The 18,626-nt window shown below is 45.1% G+C and overlaps 5 protein-coding genes across 5 annotated transcripts; 2 read left to right on the top strand and 3 right to left on the bottom strand.

Moving 5' to 3' along the window:
* Positions 1-2,304: 2,304 nt before the first annotated feature.
* Positions 2,305-4,760, top strand: DFL_007614 (uncharacterized protein; the record flags this gene model as incomplete). The annotated part of the gene is made up of 3 exons (XM_067637224.1): positions 2,305-2,451; positions 2,515-2,564; positions 2,678-4,760. The coding sequence occupies 3 exons, from the start codon at positions 2,305-2,307 to the stop codon at positions 4,758-4,760; spliced, it is 2,280 nt and encodes a 759-aa protein (XP_067488762.1).
* Positions 4,761-5,086: 326 nt separating this feature from the next.
* On the bottom strand, positions 5,087-6,700 carry DFL_007615 (uncharacterized protein; the record flags this gene model as incomplete). The annotated part of the gene is made up of 4 exons (XM_067637225.1): positions 5,087-5,453; positions 5,528-5,908; positions 5,985-6,330; positions 6,385-6,700. 4 exons carry the CDS (start codon positions 6,698-6,700, stop codon positions 5,087-5,089), a joined length of 1,410 nt encoding a protein of 469 aa, XP_067488763.1.
* A 1,504-nt stretch (positions 6,701-8,204) lies between these two features.
* Positions 8,205-10,667, bottom strand: DFL_007616 (uncharacterized protein; the record flags this gene model as incomplete). Its single annotated transcript, XM_067637226.1, has 1 exon — positions 8,205-10,667. One exon carries the CDS (start codon positions 10,665-10,667, stop codon positions 8,205-8,207), a length of 2,463 nt encoding a protein of 820 aa, XP_067488764.1.
* Positions 10,668-11,281: 614 nt separating this feature from the next.
* On the bottom strand, positions 11,282-12,678 carry DFL_007617 (uncharacterized protein; the record flags this gene model as incomplete). Its single annotated transcript, XM_067637227.1, has 3 exons — positions 11,282-12,179; positions 12,252-12,545; positions 12,614-12,678. 3 exons carry the CDS (start codon positions 12,676-12,678, stop codon positions 11,282-11,284), a joined length of 1,257 nt encoding a protein of 418 aa, XP_067488765.1.
* A 1,151-nt stretch (positions 12,679-13,829) lies between these two features.
* Positions 13,830-14,338, top strand: DFL_007618 (uncharacterized protein; the record flags this gene model as incomplete). The annotated part of the gene is made up of 2 exons (XM_067637228.1): positions 13,830-14,006; positions 14,126-14,338. The coding sequence occupies 2 exons, from the start codon at positions 13,830-13,832 to the stop codon at positions 14,336-14,338; spliced, it is 390 nt and encodes a 129-aa protein (XP_067488766.1).
* Between the last annotated feature and the right edge of the window lie 4,288 nt (positions 14,339-18,626).

An 18,626-nucleotide genomic window follows, 5' to 3' on the forward strand; every position in this document is an offset into this window, starting at 1 on the left:
ACTCACCGAAAGAGCTACCCGGTTAGCGAAGTTGGAAGGTCTTGGTTGGGTAGCTAGAATACGAGGCTTCCCGAGGGTACATAACGACGTCCCTCTCATATATATCTCAGCTTCGAACGCTGCCGGGTCCGTATGCACTTGTCTAAGGGCGTCTAGTTAAAAGTTTGGACATTAGCGACAAGCATTTGGAGCGGCGACTTTTATAGCATGTATTGTTTAAATATACGCAGCCTTTTCTCTCGACCTCTCCTACCTAACAAGAAGTTAACGTGATTTCAAGATTTTAAGACATCTAGGGAAACGCAAACTAGATTAAGAATATTCTGTTTTAAATTAAGCATTGGAAGTTTACCATGAGACTAGGTTGATTCTACCATGGTTAGCAAACCTCTTCGTCGTCTACTAGGTTAACCTGAGGGACTCACGTAATATATGTCAGCTAACCCTTGACACCATGCGCAAACTTGCTGCAAGGATAAGAAGGCTTAATTCTGCAAATATAGGGAGTGGTGAATTCTAGTTGGACGCTAATTCTTGAGTAGATGCACAAGGAGGGCATATTGTTAAGGCAGGTCGCGCCTATCATAAAATGCTAGTAAAAGAGTTTCATTTTCCAATACCGGAAACTAGATCTGTATTTCGTATAGACTGGTTTGAATGTTTTGCTGAAAGCCGACTGGTCCTGGACACAACACAGCCTGCGGTATGTGCGAATACAACAGACTCGACACATTCGAGCATGTTTACGACTATGAATTCAAACCTGGTTGATCTAATCATATCTATATCCCACTTGATATTGCAATCCCGGCGTCTGGTATCGAACTTGGAGGTTTAAACCGTCTTTTAAACCGTCATCTCTACTCAATTCTCGGATTCCATGACACTCTTCAAGCAAGGAACTCGGATTTGAATATCGAAACCCCGCAAACAAATAATATGTGCAGGATAAACAGACAGAAGTACTGGCAGATCAAGCACTATCCTCAAGCTCCCTCGCTACCTTCCGAGAGGCGTCACGCGAGCTGTCACTCGTATTCCCTGTCGAGCAGGTGGGCCTACCAAGTATCCTCGTGGCCCCATGAATATAATCCCTGGCCCTATTTGGCAGGTGGCTACCTTGGATCGCTTTGGATATCGATAGCGGGAAACAAGGGTAGCTGGTTAGTTTTTGTGCGGGGGAGAACAACATACCCAAGCAACAATCGAGGGGTGGTTGAACAGGGGGGGTCAGAAACAACATTGTTGTGGAATGGAGAATAGCTGCCTTGTCGAGATGTCTCGTTCACCTTCGGGAGGAATGTCACTGGTGGATTTGACACAGTAAAGACAATTAATAATGAACCGGCAAGGCAGCTAGAACGTAGACATTCTGAGCCCATCGCCAGCTAGACCGATAAATAAATTTATTTTTCTTTCAAAGCTTTCCCAGGTTGCAAGTCGCATATGCATATATGCACGTCATAATTCTAAGAGCGCCCCGCCACGATAAAAATTTATAAAAAATGATTTAACAAGTGAATAAAAAGAGAACGAAAAGAAAGGCCGTTCCTGCAGTAGAGAAACTAAAACACATGTCTTAAATTATCTCAACCTCGGAATCTTGGGTAGCCGGCCCGCAATCCTGATGTCATGATTGGGGCAGAAGTGTTTGTTGATTCTGTTGTTCTGTTAGTCTGAATCCTGTTGGTAATCGAAATTAAGAGCCTAGTTTTACTGGCGGAGTGAGTGCCACACCATGCAGATTGTTATACCACCGCCGACAATAAAATCCAATCAATTGCGCGATACAGCTGGTCAGAATAGGCTGGAACCAGCAGCTAGCTTGATCACGAGAAGCTATCGACTCGCTTGAAGATCTTATCGACCGGCCTGGTCCATGCAGCGTTACGAAAAAGGTGGGTCCCTAATCTGGGCGGAGATTTGACCCAAGGCTCGGTCAAGGTCGACAACAAGTTTCGTCGACAGACAGGCCTAATAACTAACTAAACTCATCGCGTTCCACTGTTCCTCTACGTTGATTGGATAACACAAAGAAAGTTAACCTCGACCCTAGCTTCCCCGTCCTGACGTGGAGAACGCAGATCACTATAGTTACGATGTGAAGGCCCCTTGGATTTTTTGGATTTTAAATTCCCATTCGAATAGGATCTCTAATTAAATTATAAAAGGCGGACGTCGCTCGCCAGATATGCTGATGGTTGTTGCTCCTTTTCTAGAGATACGCCACCCAGTCCGGCTGCTTTGAAGCTTTGAACTTTTCCCTATAGTCAGTAGCTTCGTGCAAGCTCACGATTACCCAATATGAAGCCTACGACTTCATTAAATCTGCGGACTGTGGTCGCTGGGTGTTTGGTCTTGTTGGGTACAGTCCTTCTGTGGCACCTGTCTCATCTTGACCAACACATATTCGAACCGGATGTCTTGAGGCTCAAGACTTCGGATTCACCTGTTAGCTCCATTCTTCAAGATATCTTTCATAATGTACCAGCTGCTCAAATTACTAAACGACAGGTTACCGGACAAAAGTATCTCCTCGGTGTTGGCAAGGCGGATATTACTGGGTACGTTTCTCAATTCCAATCCTCAACTATTTAATATATATACTTTCAGACAATGCTAGTCCACGCCTGAGTTTGAGAACTAATGATTTATTTATTATTTTTTTTTGATGTAGCCCCGTCGTCGAAATCAATTTCATGGGATATGCAAATGGAACTCAAATTGGCACAGGTCTTCGACAAAGACTCTACTCTCGGGCTTTCATCATTGGAAGTGTTGACAACCCAGCAGATCGATTTGTATATTTAGTTATCGACACTGCCTGTGGCGATACCGCAATCCGATACGGTGTATTGAAAGGACTCGCTGCTCTTGGAGGTGGCTTCTCTGTGTATAAGCAAGGCAATGTTGCCTTGACGGGTACACACTCCCATGCTGGACCTGGAGCTTTCATGAACTACCTTCTCCCACAGGTTACTAGCAAAGGTTTCGACAAGCAGAGTTATCGAGCAATAGTAGATGGTACCATTCTCTCCATCAAGCGGGCTCACGAATCGCTTGCAGAAGGCTATCTCACTGCAGGGAGCACAGAGCTCGAGAATGCAGCTATCAATCGAAGCCCTTCTGCCTATCTTGCCAATTCTGCCCAAGAGCGAGCAAAATACAACGCCGACGTGGACAAGACCCTTACCATGTTACGTTTCACTAGGGCATCGGACAAGAAACATATCGGTGTTTTGACATGGTATTCTGTCCATGGAACGTCGATGCTCGGGAACAACACGCTCGTTTCTGGCGACAACAAGGGTGTGGCCGCCTACCTCTTCGAGACAAGCATCAAGGGTCTCGATGCTGGTAACTCCGGATTCGTCGCAGGGTTCTCTCAGGCTAGCGTCGGCGATACCACGCCAAATACGGAGGGTGCATATTGCGAGAACCCCGAGAATGAAGGTCAGCTGTGCACGTTCGATAAGAGCACCTGTGGGGGTAAGAGCCAGCCATGTCACGGTCGAGGTCCGATGTTTAGGGTAAAGGATAATGGCGCATCAAGTTGTTACGAGATTGGACGACGGCAGGCGCAAGGCGCTCTTGATCTGTATCATTCACTCGATACATTAGGAACTGCGATTACGGGAAGCTCAGTCAAGTCATTTCACACTTTTGTCGACTTTTCCAGCTATTCGTTTAAGCACCCAAATGGCACGACTGTCAGGACGTGTCCTGCAGCTCTAGGCTACTCATTTGCAGCAGGGACTTCAGATGGACCGGGGGCATTTGATTTTACGCAAAGCGATTCTGGGGAACCTGATGCCAACCCTGTGTGGAAAGTCGTATCCGGTCTACTCAAAGCTCCTGGGCCGGAGCAGAAGGCTTGTCAATGGCCTAAGCCGATCCTTCTCGATGTTGGCGAAATGCATTTCCCTTATGATTGGACTCCCAACATCGTAGATATCCAAATGCTACGTGTCGGACAGTTCATCGCCATTATATCTCCGGGGGAAGCAACCACCATGGGTGGCCGAAGATGGAAAGAAGCTGTAGCCAAGGCATCCACTAGTGTTATTCCAAGTGGTAGCAACCCAATCGTTGTCCTTGGTGGACCAGCAAACTCGTATACTCATTACATCACGACTGAGGAAGAATATAGCGTCCAGCGATACGAGGGTGCATCGACACTATACGGCCCCCATACGCTAAATGCATATATCTCTCTGACGTTGAAATACCTACCATTCCTTTCTCCAGCCAATGCCCAAACAATCGACCCTGGCCCATCGCCACCAGATAATTCTGATAGCAGCCTTAGTTTCATTACTGGGGTCGTGCACGACAACCCTCCTATCTTCAAGTCTTTCGGCCAGGTCACCACAGACGCTGCAGCTTCTCACCGAGTCGGAGATACTGTCACCGTAGTTTTCATTGGTGCCAATCCTCGGAACAATCTTCGATTGGAAAACACCTATGCTGCAGTTGAATTCCAAAAACCAGATGGAAGTTGGACGCAAGTTCGCAGTGACGAAGATTGGGATTTGATTTACAATTGGAGAAGGGATGATGGCTTTTGGGGCACTAGTAGCGCTATAATCCAATGGATTATTGGAAACGGTCCTAAGAGCGTTCAACCAGGGAAATACAGAATCAAGTATTATGGAGATTCAAAGGCACCTGTTACAGGCAAGATTAGTGAATTTACGGGCACTAGTCGAGAATTTGACGTTTTCTCATCGAGAAGATTGCCGAAAGTGAGGATGTACTGAACTCATTAAATGGAGGATTGTTTAGCTAGAGGCTTAATGTTATGAGGAACGCACGACTACCCTATTTTTTTACCGTTGTGCTTTTTAGTTTTCTTTCATTGCATGCATGATATCCTGGCGCGAAAAGGGAGATGTACATATGATACCAATTCAAGTTTTTCTTTATGATGCATTTCTCAAAATATTCTAATCGATGGATCAATTCAATTCATTGGTGTATCTATTAATTAATGAATATGTATTTCGTCTATACTGTAGGATATTTTCAAAATACTAAATCCATCCTAGCTTTGTAGTTTATCATAGTCATCACCAAAGGAACCCCTCTAAGGTCCCGGACATCCACTCCAAGGGTAATTACAAGTACTCAACTTCTCCCCTCCCGTGATATTAACATCCTCATACGTAATACCCTGACAACTACCATCGCCGCATAATACATAATAATCCCTGGCCTTTGACACCGCCCAGCCCGATATATTCTTAAATTGGATATTCTTCACCAACACACCATTCGTTGGAATACCACTCGGCCCGCCGTTGAGGTAGTCCTGGTTGATAACAATACCGTATTCTTTAACATTTGAGACTTGGATATTTTGGAATGTTACGTTGACTACGCTGCCGGTTGCGTTGAAGTCGGTTTTTATACGCAGGCCGTTTGTGGAGTTTGTGACGTAGGAGTCTGTGAATCTGTGATATCAGGGTATGTTAACTATTTCCCCACAGGTAGAGTATATATTGGAAAGATTCGAAAGGAAACATACAAAACATTAGCAATATTATGCCCATTCCCCGACCCACCCCCCGCAATCGATAACCCATGGCTCCCCGAACAAAACACATTGCTAACAGTAATATTCGTCGAATCCGATACAACCACACAGTCATCTTGATTCCAAACCGTACAATTCTGTATCAACAGATTGACAGAATTTCCAACGTTAAACCCATCGGAATTATGTGCTGCTGAAAGGCCATTGCTGCGTTCGTTGGGTGCATCGCCGAGGGAGTTGTTGATGAAGATGTTTTGAATTGTGGAGTCTAGGACGCCGGCAACGTTGATGCCGTGGGTGGGGATGTTTTGGATGTAGAAGTCGGCGAAGAGAGAGTGGTTTGTGATTTGAACTTTCATGAATTGGCCGGGCCTTGAGAAGGGGGGATGTTAGTAAGACCTTTTGTGTAGATTCAATTATAAAGTATGAAGATTTGGGATGAATATACTTTGGAACACCCCCGTTATTCCCAAGTCCATCCCAATACATCTGCCCACCCCCATCAATAATAGACCCCGGAGCACCCTTAATGGTGACATTATTCCCAGCAATCTGAATAGGACGGAATTGAGAGCTATTCGTGAATTCAAAACTGGTGAGGCCAGCAAAGGTAACCGTAGATCCTTGCTGGAGTTTTGTAAGAATAATTGCGCTGCTCCTCGGGGCGTGGATGTTTTTTAAAGTTATGTCCTTGCAGGAGGATACTGCTGGTGCTATTTGGGAGTATTCTGTACAATGGCAGGGAGCGGATGTTGTTGTCATTGTGCTGGTTGTGGTGGAGGGCGTGGTTGCGGCTGTGATTTGGTTAGCATATATGGTTGCTTTTTCTTCGAAAGGAATTAACTTACTTGAAGAAGGAGTAGTCGTCGTCGTAGTCGTCGTGGTTATCGTCGTCTTCGTAGTAGTAGGCGGTGCCGTATAAAGACAGGCGCAGGCGCTCGCAACCCTCGTCGCATCCGCATGGCAATCCGTCGCGAAATTCGGGACATCTCCTAATGTCATTGTCGCACAGAAGGGATTATAGGCACTGGTACCTGCCCCGAGGAATGCTCTAAGACAATTATCATGAGCGCATGCTCTTTCGTAGAGTCTGCTGCCATGCGCTGTTGGCGCAAGTGCAGCCAGGGAGGCAGCTAGAAGCGCAATTGATGAGGGGATATGCATGGTAGATTAATGGAGTTCACTATGCAATACTATAATATTAATTTGCGTGGAATTCCATGGCCATGGGATAGGAAATCGTAACCTCGTCCGTAACATTGTCATTTTATATCTTTCGCGTTCAGTAGTAAGTCCATGCGCGCGATATACCAGCCAACTATGCAATCGGACTTCAAGCTTCACAGCTAGCTAGATCGCATTATTTTTCAGAGAACCCCGGAGTCGGAAAATCAGTTACAAAGCTGCAAAGGAGCTTCCGCGAAACGAACATGAGTAACGGAATAAATTTCTCCGCAATTGAAACCCCCACAACTGATTCTGGTAATAAAAGAAACCCCGTTCTCCACGTTTCTTGGGGAAGTCCGAGCTCGAATAGCATAGACTTTTCAAGATTTACCAGGTGTTTTGTGGGGATCTTTGGAGAATCCACATTACCGGTAACTCGGCATGGACCCTGGCGTTAGCGTCGAGAACAAACAAGCAATTGACAAGAGGCCCGCTTAAATGCCACGCCGTCTTGGCCAGCCCGTGGCTCACCTTGGGGCGGAAAAAATGCCACAGATCGGAGTGTTGCGGCTCCGAGGTCTTAATTCGACTTTCCCTTAAGCTGTTTGTGCATGGACATTAATATCGATTAGTCAGGGCGAAAAGAGGGGTATATGTTAGCTCAGAATTCCCTGGAGGATTGATCCGATACGAAATGCGAACTTGGGCGACGGATCATTAGATCAAATGTTGAACTCTCGACACGATTGTGGAGCCCTAGATCGGACGGATTTGAGAAGGTTGCCTAGGGGTAACTTAGGCTAGGTACGCCGATAACCTGGGTCCCATTTCTAAACTCGGAAATGAAACATTCCAGCCAGAGACATATCGATGCGAACGTATCCCGGTACCCGGTAGTGCTACATTGAGTCTGCCATCCCTGCTATTCGATATATTCCCTAAGCTCAAAAAAGGGAAACAATATGCGAAATACTCGCCTGACTTACTTTCGTGGGCAATTCTAGAAAGGAATATCTAAAAGTGCTATTTGAGCTTAGCAAGATAATACGGAATATCATACCTGGTAGTTCCCATGTTGAGAAACCAGTAAATTTCGGTGGTTGCATTCGAGGTCGGTGGCGGTCCAAGATGTTGAGAGCGAGAAGCCGCTAGAACCTTAATAATGCGAACCACATCAAAGATCTTCCGACTTTTGAACTCCAAAAATATCATGTGACAGGCTTATAGAGACTTGCGTCTATCCTACAAATCTTTGCTGAACCTTGTATTTGCCTTATACCGTTAGCCACAAATGTATTAAATCCAGTGTATGTGTGCTATTGAGCTGCGGTCCAACACAGCTATTCATTGTATTTTGAGTTTGGGTTCCTCCTCATTCAAATTCATCCATGGCCGCCCCCGTACTATTCGATGAGAGGTTCGAGGACTACATCACCCAAGACACGCCGGTCCTTGAACACCCTTATGAATAAGGTATGATTAATTTTCATTGTATCTAAAATCAGATGATGCATGATTTCTGCATGGTTTTATATTTCAACCCAAACCCCCTAAACGGGTTATCATTCGGCCATAGCTCTCTAACTTCTTGCTTTCCAGATAACCCATAATCCACCGCAGTCCCCTTTTGCCCCAGTCCTTGCAGCCTTCTCGGTCCTAAATCCACCGCAATGGGCATTTTATATCCTACCTCACCTCTCAATCCCTCTAACTTCAACACTAGCCTCCCTAGTAACTTAGCAATCCAAGCATCGTCTACTGCTCCAGTAAATGTCCTCTTCATTACCTTGTTAATCTTAGTCCCCATCCTCGAAAGGTTTCTTGGTTGTGTAGGAGTTGCCGTCGCGCTACTTCCCTCGTCTTCTTCACCATCCATTACATTGTAATTATCTTTCCCAAGGAAGGGAACTCCCTTCTCAATCTCAATCAACTTACTAGCCTTCAGCAATGCCGTTGCGAAATGTAAAGTCGTGCTGTTAAATTGCGCAGGAAGACTCGCCAAAACAGCCGCAATGACATAAACTTCATCTTTTCCTTCGGAATTTGTCACACCCGCCGCTATCTTCCTACCATCAAAGTCGTCGACTAGCACATCTTCCTCTAATCGATCGTCTTCTTCTCCAAAAACTGGAATGTCCTCTTCAACTTTTGCCAAAGTCCTGCCACCGTTTCCTTTCGATGCTGGCGGGGGAGGGAATAGATATTCGTGATGAGGGAGTAGCATGCTTGGGACCTCGACGGTTCCTGATACTCCATTAATCCTTGCAACTTCACTAATACCCTTATTCTCTTCTTGTTTGATACCTGCTTTATCCTTAATAGTGAAGGACACTCCGGACTTCCCCGAACTATTCGACACATTACTCGCTGCTGACTCCACACTAATAGCGTCATCTTCGTCCAGTAATGGGTCTGAAATCTCCGGCGCAACAAGTACTTTAAAAACTTGAACAGTACTCGTCTTAATTGATGCAAGGATATCATAGCTAACAGTGCTAGGCACTTGAGCAACTCCGTTGATCTTGCTAACCTGGACCACAAAGTTGCCTGTCTCAAGCCATGTCTGGACTCGTGATGCTAGTTTTGATATTTCCTTGTTTTCGTTCTTGTAGTGCCTGAATACAGCCTGCTCAAGCATTCCGGAGGCGAAGAGCCCGGTAAGGTTTCCGATTACACCATTACATTTGACTGGGTGTAGGTGAGCAATCACATTAAGCATAGTACGCTGAACGACCGGAAACCGGTTGTTAAATTCGTGTATCCAGGCTGGTGTGCGAGCCTTCAGCTGAGAAACGGCGATAGACCACGTTGGCGGATGTGTAACCGAGGCGGCCGCTTGAAGTTCCGACGCAATCATGGCCTTTTTCTCTTTAACAGTCAAATGAGAATACTTGTCGTCTGCGAGGGCGAGGAGCCGTCTCTGTGCGGTATGTATAGCAGTATTCTCGTAAATATGGTTAAGCCGTTTGGAGTACTCTCGAATAGCGTATGACTCGTCTTCGTCAAGATATTGAGTATCGGTGACGTCTTTGACTTTTTCGATAGTATCAACGAGTGATTCGGGTTGCAGCTGTTCGGGACGTTTGGAGTCTTTTATCGTATCGAAGGTGTTCGCGCGTCTTATAGCAAATGTGCTACCTGGACCGGTATCCATCTCAGTTTTGAGAGTGACATAGACGTCACCGATCTCCACGCGGCGACCCAGTCTTGCTATAACCTTTTCGGTGCGTAAACAGATTTCTAGGCCGTCATCGATCTTCAGGACGACCTCGATACTATGAGCTTCGAGAGTAAAAGTGCTGACCGTGAATGTAAGACCTTCAATAACCATCATACCATTCGCTTGGACGTCGATATCAAGGGCAGGGAGGCCAAAGCAAGCAATCTTGTTTTGAAAGCAATGCATGTCCCGCCCTAGACATCGCATCGACCGATGAGTGATGGCTTGTAGGGATGTGAAATTTGCAGTTGCCAGGAGGGCGACAAAGGGCCATATCAGTATTGTGAGGGCATAGTGAGCCAGCCATGATGTTGAGAAAATGAGATAGACGAGTAATATTACGACGACATGAGGTAGCCTTTGCGTAGGATGAGTGTTTGGGAGCCTAGATATGGAAGCTCCGTAGAGGATTAAGAAGCAGAGAAGCGGGACTCCAGATATCCACCATCTTATGGACCACTCCGGGAAGGCGAAGAGAGTGTAGATCGAAAATGCAAGGGAGAAGGCCGGTGTTGATAAACCGAAGAAGTTTTTGATAGGATCGGGATGATGTTTTGAACCAAGTATAGTAAATGATGGTAAAGACGCTGACTTGGATAGAGTCGATGATAAAGTATTTGGTTCTGGAGGCAAGGGCAATTCTTCTATCAATTTTTCCTTAGATTTCTCAGGAAGACTGGATGCATTTGAATTGATGCTACTTCTCAGGCTCAGGCTCGGATTGGAAGCAGCAGCTTTCCCCATGCTGGCTGGGGTAGTAAAATGACAAGCTAGAGAGATGCTAAAAGTTGGCACCCGTTAGTGTAAAAGTTGAGGATGATATATGAGCACAGCAAAGTGCTAATGTCAAAGCAACTTTTATCATGTCGCTTGCAGGTACGTAAACGAGAAGCCGTTATTCGAATCGAATACCAGAAATTTTAATTTTAAAAACAGATATTGAAAATCAGATTCTGCCAGTCCGGCACAGTAAGAAACAATTATTTGTTAGAGGGAAAGTGGAGATGTACAGGAATCGAAGAGGTTATTCTATTGGATCTGGCTTCCAGATCATATGCCATTTGCTGCTGCTAAATTTCGAGTGATGTTACAAAGCCATGACATCATAACTGTGCACCGGCCAAGGCTACGGCAGCGCAACACACAAGTTACAACAGCCCGGCCTGGGGAACGATTCGTCGGGTCTAGTCTGTAAGCTACGTTCGAACGCTGACGCCGAGATCGAGGGACATTGTAGAGAAGCTAGCGAGTATCCAAGAATCAAACCGGGAGACCTAGTATTACGGATCCATATTTCACATATAAAAAAATTTGAACGCTATAAGTTAAGGGAGAAAAGACACTAGTCAAACCATAAACTAGAGCTTGGGCGAATCAATCTTCCTCTTAGCCAGGATGCCCTTTCTAGTCATATCAACTCTCCAGCCACTCTCCTCCAACATTGCCACAGCTTCTTTCCACTCGTTCAGGCATCCAACTTCACTCAGCCACTTATCCACCTCAGATCTTTGCTCTATTCTATATACAGAACCCAAAATCCTCTGAAGCATCCACACACAATGCGTAGACACCACTCTCTTCTCCTTCAACGGTGTTCCGTCCTTGTCATGAATGGTAAATTCAATCGAATACTCCGGTTTCAGCGCCCTTGGAATCAAGACTTCATTTTTGCCTTCTTTCCTCAAAAACTCAAGTGTTGCCTTAACAGTCGGCATAAAGACGGTAAGATAATCTTTCAACAGCAAAGCCGCAAATTTCGTCGTTGTCTCCGGGATCTCGTCGGACTTCTCTACATCCTTGCCACCATGGTTCTTCCCCATCGTGTTTTCACACGAGATCAATTTATCCCCTTCCACCTGGACAGTAACCAAGTTCTTGCTACCCCATCGAATAGAAGTCCCTCCAACGCGTTGTGCATAAGCTTGAACAACAGGGTAATTACTCGCCAACCATTCATACGGCGCCGGATCCCTTAGTAAACCTGCTGTAAAATGGCCGTACAAGGAGTAATCTGCGATAGTAGGCTCATTACCAAGTAAGAACTGGTAAGTATCCAGATGGGCCGTCAGAAGTTCCAGGAATGAAGCTAATTGGTTGCGGAAGGCCGTCGCAGTCTTCTCCGTTAATCCTAATTTCGGCGTCGGGCCTTTAATTATGGCCAATAATTTCGCTCCAAGTTTTATAGAGGCCTCATAGGGCTGGCTTCCGTCACCGAATGTATATTCGAGATATTTTTGCTGAGAGGGGTGGGCCCATCTAAATATAGTTGTTAATCAGCACTAAAACTATGATATGCAATTTGGTCTGACTGGAGTTATCAACTCCTACCTCCAATTAACGACATGTAGAAAGAAGAAATCATCTAAGACCATCTCAAGGAGCATATCCGCAAAAGCCCTTTTCGTCCCTTTCATCATTGCCAATCCATGTGTTTGCTGGATATACTGAATGATGTTCTTACTGTCTTGGATGACGCAGTACTTCTTGGTGTCCTTATCAACGACGATGAGATTTGGAATTAGAGGGTAAGGTGCGTTAGGTAGAATGGTGGTTCTAAAAAGCTTGACATCCGACGCAACATCCTGGAATGGGATAGAGTTGTTGCGCAGATAGGCTCGGACTCTAAGAAGGAAAAATCGATATTAGAAACTCGTTGGACAGGTATATATGGTATTACTTTGGAGCGTTACTTTTGGGTGAACATAGAATGGTCTGCCCCGATCACGAAGTATTGGGAATTATTTGCTTCTGCCATTGCACCCGATGTTCTCTACCAATCACTCGATATTGATGTGAATACTGGTGTTATGTGCTGCCGTGCGTTGTTCGTGTGATAGTCCGAAGAAGCTGGGAAGCCAAACCAGGGTCTCTGCCGCAAATATGGTGCCATCGATTGATGGCGACAGACCGTATAAATAGTTGGCCGGTTCTTCTAAAATAACTAAACTAGCTACCCCAGATATCTATATCGCTTCAGCTTCAAGATTGCTTGTGATAAAAGTCGGTGACATAAGCAACAGTTCCATCCCTTGCATTCAATGCCCTAATAGAGCTGAAGATGGCATACGGGTTTGCCGAGATTGCGGGGAGCCGAGGTAAATATCGATGATTCGGCAGGAATATTACACCGACACGCGAAAAACACGACAAATGTCGGTGTTCTATAACGTTATTTTTTTTTGGTTCATACTCACCGCTATATATGGGGTAGGTATGCACCCGCTAAATCCATGTAAGCGAGGCTCGTGAAAACTACAATTATTTCGGGCCCGATAATATACGAAGAAACACATTTGAATAGCACCCGAATTTAGGCCCGAAGGTTTCTTGGAGCATCCCAGTTGGACAGCCTCAACTGAAAGAATATAGTTTGATATAATTAATGAACCCTCAATCATTTATGATGAACCGGCCTATCCAAAAAGCTCTATAAGTTCTAGTCTTCGGTTTTCCGCCAATATAAGAGTTAGTGTTCCCTGGGAATACAATACCCAAACTCTCGAACCTGGTCGTCGGATTCGGTATTCGATTCAGAGGTTAGATCTTCTTACCCATGTAAGCTGTGACGTTACACAACATTCCATGAGGTACCACAGGATGCCGGTATCCAACAGCCAAAGACCGATTTCAATCAGCCTTCTTCCGAATCAAGTAATCAGACTGAATCGGGAAGCGAAATCGTTGGTGAAATCGACACCTACAACACAAACTGTCGATGATCTCTATAGGGTCTATCTTTACGTCATATGAAGGCAATATGTAGGTAAACCTCTCAGTAAAAGAATATAAATTCAAATTCACCAAGTAGGTACGTATTCCACGCTCATTCAATCCAATACCAATTACTTGAGAAAAAGACATCTTACATTCTTAGAACGCTACGACGAAAGCCTACAATATATCACAATGTCTTCGTCCTCACACAATCGACCGGTGACTTCTGTACAGGGCGGTGCCTCCCACCTTAACGGTCCAGCAAATTCCGATAAACCCTTAAGTGGAGACTGGATGCGTACGAAGCAAAACAATCCTGGAGATTCCAAGGACGCACATCATCTTAATACTGGAAGGGATAAGAGTCTTGTATGTTGTTCGTGACGATAACGTTATAATTCCACTTTCGATATAACCCTCATCGTGACGATATAATCATGAAACCAACAGATATTGGACAACTACCCGAGCTAATACCTCGTTTCAAGGTTGATCACGCGAGGAAAGTCTACGATGAACTCAAGTTCCAAGGGTCAAACGCCATTCAAGCCGCATCGGGTACGATGAATACCGGGGAGCGAGAAGTTGGGGGCAACCAATTGTTTGATAAGGCCGACGGTACGGAGAAAGAAGGTGCGAGGATGGGAGGCATGTTGAACAAGTATACCGATGAGACTGCGCCTGGTGAAAGCTCCTCATGATAATTGCCTTTCAGAGGCAAGTATTTTGCGTCTTTGTCCCTCTGCTTTCTGGCGTCAAAAGTTGGGACCGAATGGCTTGCCACATTTTGTCTTTTGTTAATTTAAAAATCAGAATGCATGGGATCACCGAGTGTTGTTTTTCGGAATATCGTATGACGATTCTGCACATACACATTCTCAATCGAGGAAAATACATAGAATACGAAAAAATATAAGCTTCGTGCCGCTTTGATATTAGTCCCTGGCACATACAATAAAAATCGAAGCCTGCATACCGCGTGGCTTGACGAGTACGAACCGTACTTCGAAGCGCCCAACATAAAAATCTCGCTTCGTCGTCCAGGTATGTATTCTCAGGAGTCACGGGATGTGGTGAAATCAACCGAAACAGCGTGGGGTTTTCTCGCAATTTGCTCCGCAATAGGGTTACTTCAAAGCCTCAGACTGTTCTTCCACTGCGGCAGCGGTCTGTGGGGGGAAGCTTTAATTTCGAGAGGGCGTTGCTGATAAGCAGCAAGTTGTGGAGTCAGCTTTTGCGGCTGGCTGATTTTCAATTGGATCCGGCAACGGGCGCTGTGTGCCGCGACGCCTCTCAGAGTGAGAAGTGGGACTTGTTTCCCGGAAAAATGGTAAACCAACCATTTTATACGAACGTTGTTGTCGGAAGGTTGAAACAACTCGAAAGTAAGATCATCAATTGATGGGGATGTGTTATATCGTAAACCAGATGGTGGGTGTACAGTCACTTTAATGTTAGAAAAGGTTATATGATGCATGGAATTCAACCGTCGATTTCGGCCTTGTGCCTTCTCAATGGAAGAAAGGAAAGCTGGCAGATTAACAATTTAAGAGGAAAGGGACGGCCGTTCATTCCCGCGCTCTGCGAATGGACAAGAAACATAAGACATTCATATGATGCGGCATATTAAGACGAGAGGTGATAAGTGGCTGCACGTTAAGGAGTTTTGACAGAGAAATCAGCCTGTGAAGTACCAGAATAAGATGCATACGCATGGACCACACTCTTTCTGGTACCGGAGTCCACATACCCGCCAGTTACCAAACTTTTCCTCTCTCTCATATCGGGCCTGCATCAACAATAACCCGGTACCGGAATATGCATCCTTTTTCTTCTTCGTTTCTCGGGTGTTCAGAGGCGCTGGAAATTCTTTTTGGCAGTAGCCAGTTGGGCGATGCAGGTACGAATCCCGTCTCAACTTGCATAAGTCGCCGTTGGTCTGGAAATTTCATTTGGCAAAAGTGCCCGCTGCACCGTTATCTTTGCCTCGTTGTCAACTGTACGTATGCAAGACGACAAGGTAAATTATGTAGACATGTGTGTTGAAGGGGTTTCTTCGACTTCGCCCCTCAGCACCCAGTTCTTCGCCCAATGCTGTCGTTAAAATACGACGATGCTGCAGGAACCGAAATTTCGAATTTGCTTGAATATTTCTTCGAGATATTCTGAAAAAGGGGTTAAGATTTCTCAGTATATAAACTTATGCACCATCCTTTCCGATCTGAAGGCGAAGATCGACTCGTCGAAGTATAACGGCTCTGGGTAGCAATTTTTGCGGATGAAAGTTGAGTTCTGCGGATATTTGCTCCCCGAATCCTAGTCGAAACTGTCGATGCATCAATGAACCTTGTAGTTTCTGCAAGACGATTTTTTTTGGAAATGAAGAAATTGTAAATACCGAGGCATAAGGCCCTGAACCGTTAACCGTCTTGTGCCTACTTGTTTGTACACCCCCTTCACGAATTCACACCTCGGTCGAAGACATTTTGTAGAGTAGTTCCTTTTTTGATCTCAATTTAATCTTTTGAGGGACGCGTATGAAACCCGCAACATCTCTGGCGCTTTACAGGGTACTTCGGCTCAATGAAGCCCGGTTTTGGAATTTAACATGTATGGAGCAAACAAGCAATGAAGCGAGTGCTTCTCTTATCTTCTGGAAGATATACTCCCAGCTGGCCCATAATTGTGTATGCTTTGCCTGATTTCCAATCGATGCGACGAAAACCCAACATCAAACACCGGGGAAAATAGCTCGAAAATTTCGTCAACCGCGGTTATACGGACATGCACTGGTTAAGACAGGCCTCGAACACTTGAAAGCGACGAATCCTTCTGGCAATGAGACCAATGAATCCTCAATTATGTAATTGCAACTCAAGGCCGAAATATTATATGTGGTCTAAGCAAAAGGCCAAGTATTAGGCCAGGTATTAGGGACAAGTACTATCACTTACGATATACGGTTAGACGACGGTTTTTCTGAAGATCGTTGACAATATTTGTTAGGTTGGAAACGGTCGAGGGCAGCTCTCCACCTGCACAACACAACAACCGTGAATCCCTACCATTTTCAAGCATGGACTAGCCAGATTAATTTGTAGTCAGAGACCCACTACTTCGTTACTATATAGTTCTTCTCAAGTTAAATGTATTGCTGTGGCCCTGGCTAGAACAGCGATGATCATATAGCTTTGGTATCAATAGGTCAGCATTTAAAGTTTAGGATGTTTGCTGTTAATATGATGTACACATGATGCGGCCGTGGCCAAGCCCTGTCCCATGCCTCGATTGAGCTTGGACAAAATTCCGTATCAGGAGCTATCGGTTTTAGACAAGCTTGAGCTGGCTGAAAATTTAAAGACTACTATCTAAGAGAATTCCCGTCCTACGCCGATTGGCCTGTGCCTTCGATGCTTCTTCTTGTCCGAGTTGTAGCTGTGCCGCCGAGTTGGTTGATATTGCAACTCGACATCGATACTTGGAGGGTTTCAAAATGATAACGGGTAGCTATATCCATAGAAACGTAACTCGTCTGTAAATGCTCCATGATAGAGCCGAGCCCGGTCAGTCGTGTGCCGTTTTTCGAACCCAAAGTCTGGAAAAAGGGTCCTCCTTCGGCTATTCGAGCGGGTCGGCAGAGCCAATCGATTCCAAATGGTATGCGTGGGAGTCTTCAGTCCGAGTGGGCGAAATCTAGTTTTCGAGGGTTTGATTCTCTAAGTTCCTAGTACGAGACAAGTACAGTCCAGTACAGACATAGGCTTAAGCGCGAAATGCAACAAATTTCTAACCTCAGAACATAGCTCTAGGCCTCAGGACATAGCTCTAGGTCTCAGTCATCATCAGCTAATCCAAGAATGCCTAAATTTTCAAACAGTTATTGGGTATTAAGTGTTTCGTGAAAGACATCTTCTTCCATATTGTGGATATATTCCGAGAGAAACCTCAGGGGAAGCGTGCCGTGTTGAACGGAGTTAGCTTTCTAGCGATGTCGCCCCACCAGACCCCACCTATAAACTTTGTATCATTGGATTTGCATGCGCGAACCGTGCCCGACAGATTGGAACCTCTCTCGTTAAAGCCTTTTCGGTCCTTAGCGCTGCAGATTTCTCAGAAACTCAAAACTTTTTTCATGGTCGCATGTTCTTCCCCTGTCTTGCCTACCTCTCACCCACCATAGTCTTGAAAAATCGTCAGAAACAAAATCGTAGGCTGCTCACTATTGAGTTTAACCATTGAGAGATCGCCATAATAAACGTTCACTAGGCAACCCTTCTTTAGAAATATTTTTCTCAAGCTTGAGAATTGAAAGTGAATCTTTATGAATGGAGCCTTGGTTTTCAAGAGGGCAAAAAATAGCGATATTTCTTTACTGAAGATCTTAATTTTGAAAATTTAGAAGTCGTATACCGCACAGGCAAGACCGCTCGGATATAATCAATTATCATGATATCTTACTCTCTCTAATGTTTTCTCCAAGACCTCGCGTATCATGTACCCTGATTCCGACGCTACGACGATTCGCCGCTTTGCTCCCTATAACCCTGCTGCCTATTAATAATGATAATCGTTGTGCAACCTCTGAATCGATACAAGCTATATTCGCGGATCTTTCAGTTGGTCCTCAGTTCGGCGCCGTAAACGCCTACCGAAGATGGCTAAAGGAGAAACGCTTTGGGTTCGCTTTCTCAACTCTCAAGAAACTGAAGGCGCACACCTCTTTCCAAAACCCCACTGGATTTTTGAGAAATTCGGAAACAAAAACGGCGCATTGACTTCAATGATTGGTCATGTTTCTGAGATACTAGAAAAGCGATGTACAAATATCTTTGGCCTCCTATCAAATTGCATGCAGCCTAGAACGCGAAAGAAATAAAATGCCATGACATATCAAGCTTTTGAGGAGGGATCTATGATGTCGCGATACCAATCACATCATTTATTTCTCCATAGGGGTTGGATCTCTTCGTGGGCACTGACTCTCATATT

Source organism: Arthrobotrys flagrans, assembly GCF_004000055.1.
Source record: "Arthrobotrys flagrans strain CBS H-5679 chromosome Unknown unitig_8, whole genome shotgun sequence".
Lineage (NCBI taxonomy): Eukaryota > Fungi > Ascomycota > Orbiliomycetes > Orbiliales > Orbiliaceae > Arthrobotrys > Arthrobotrys flagrans.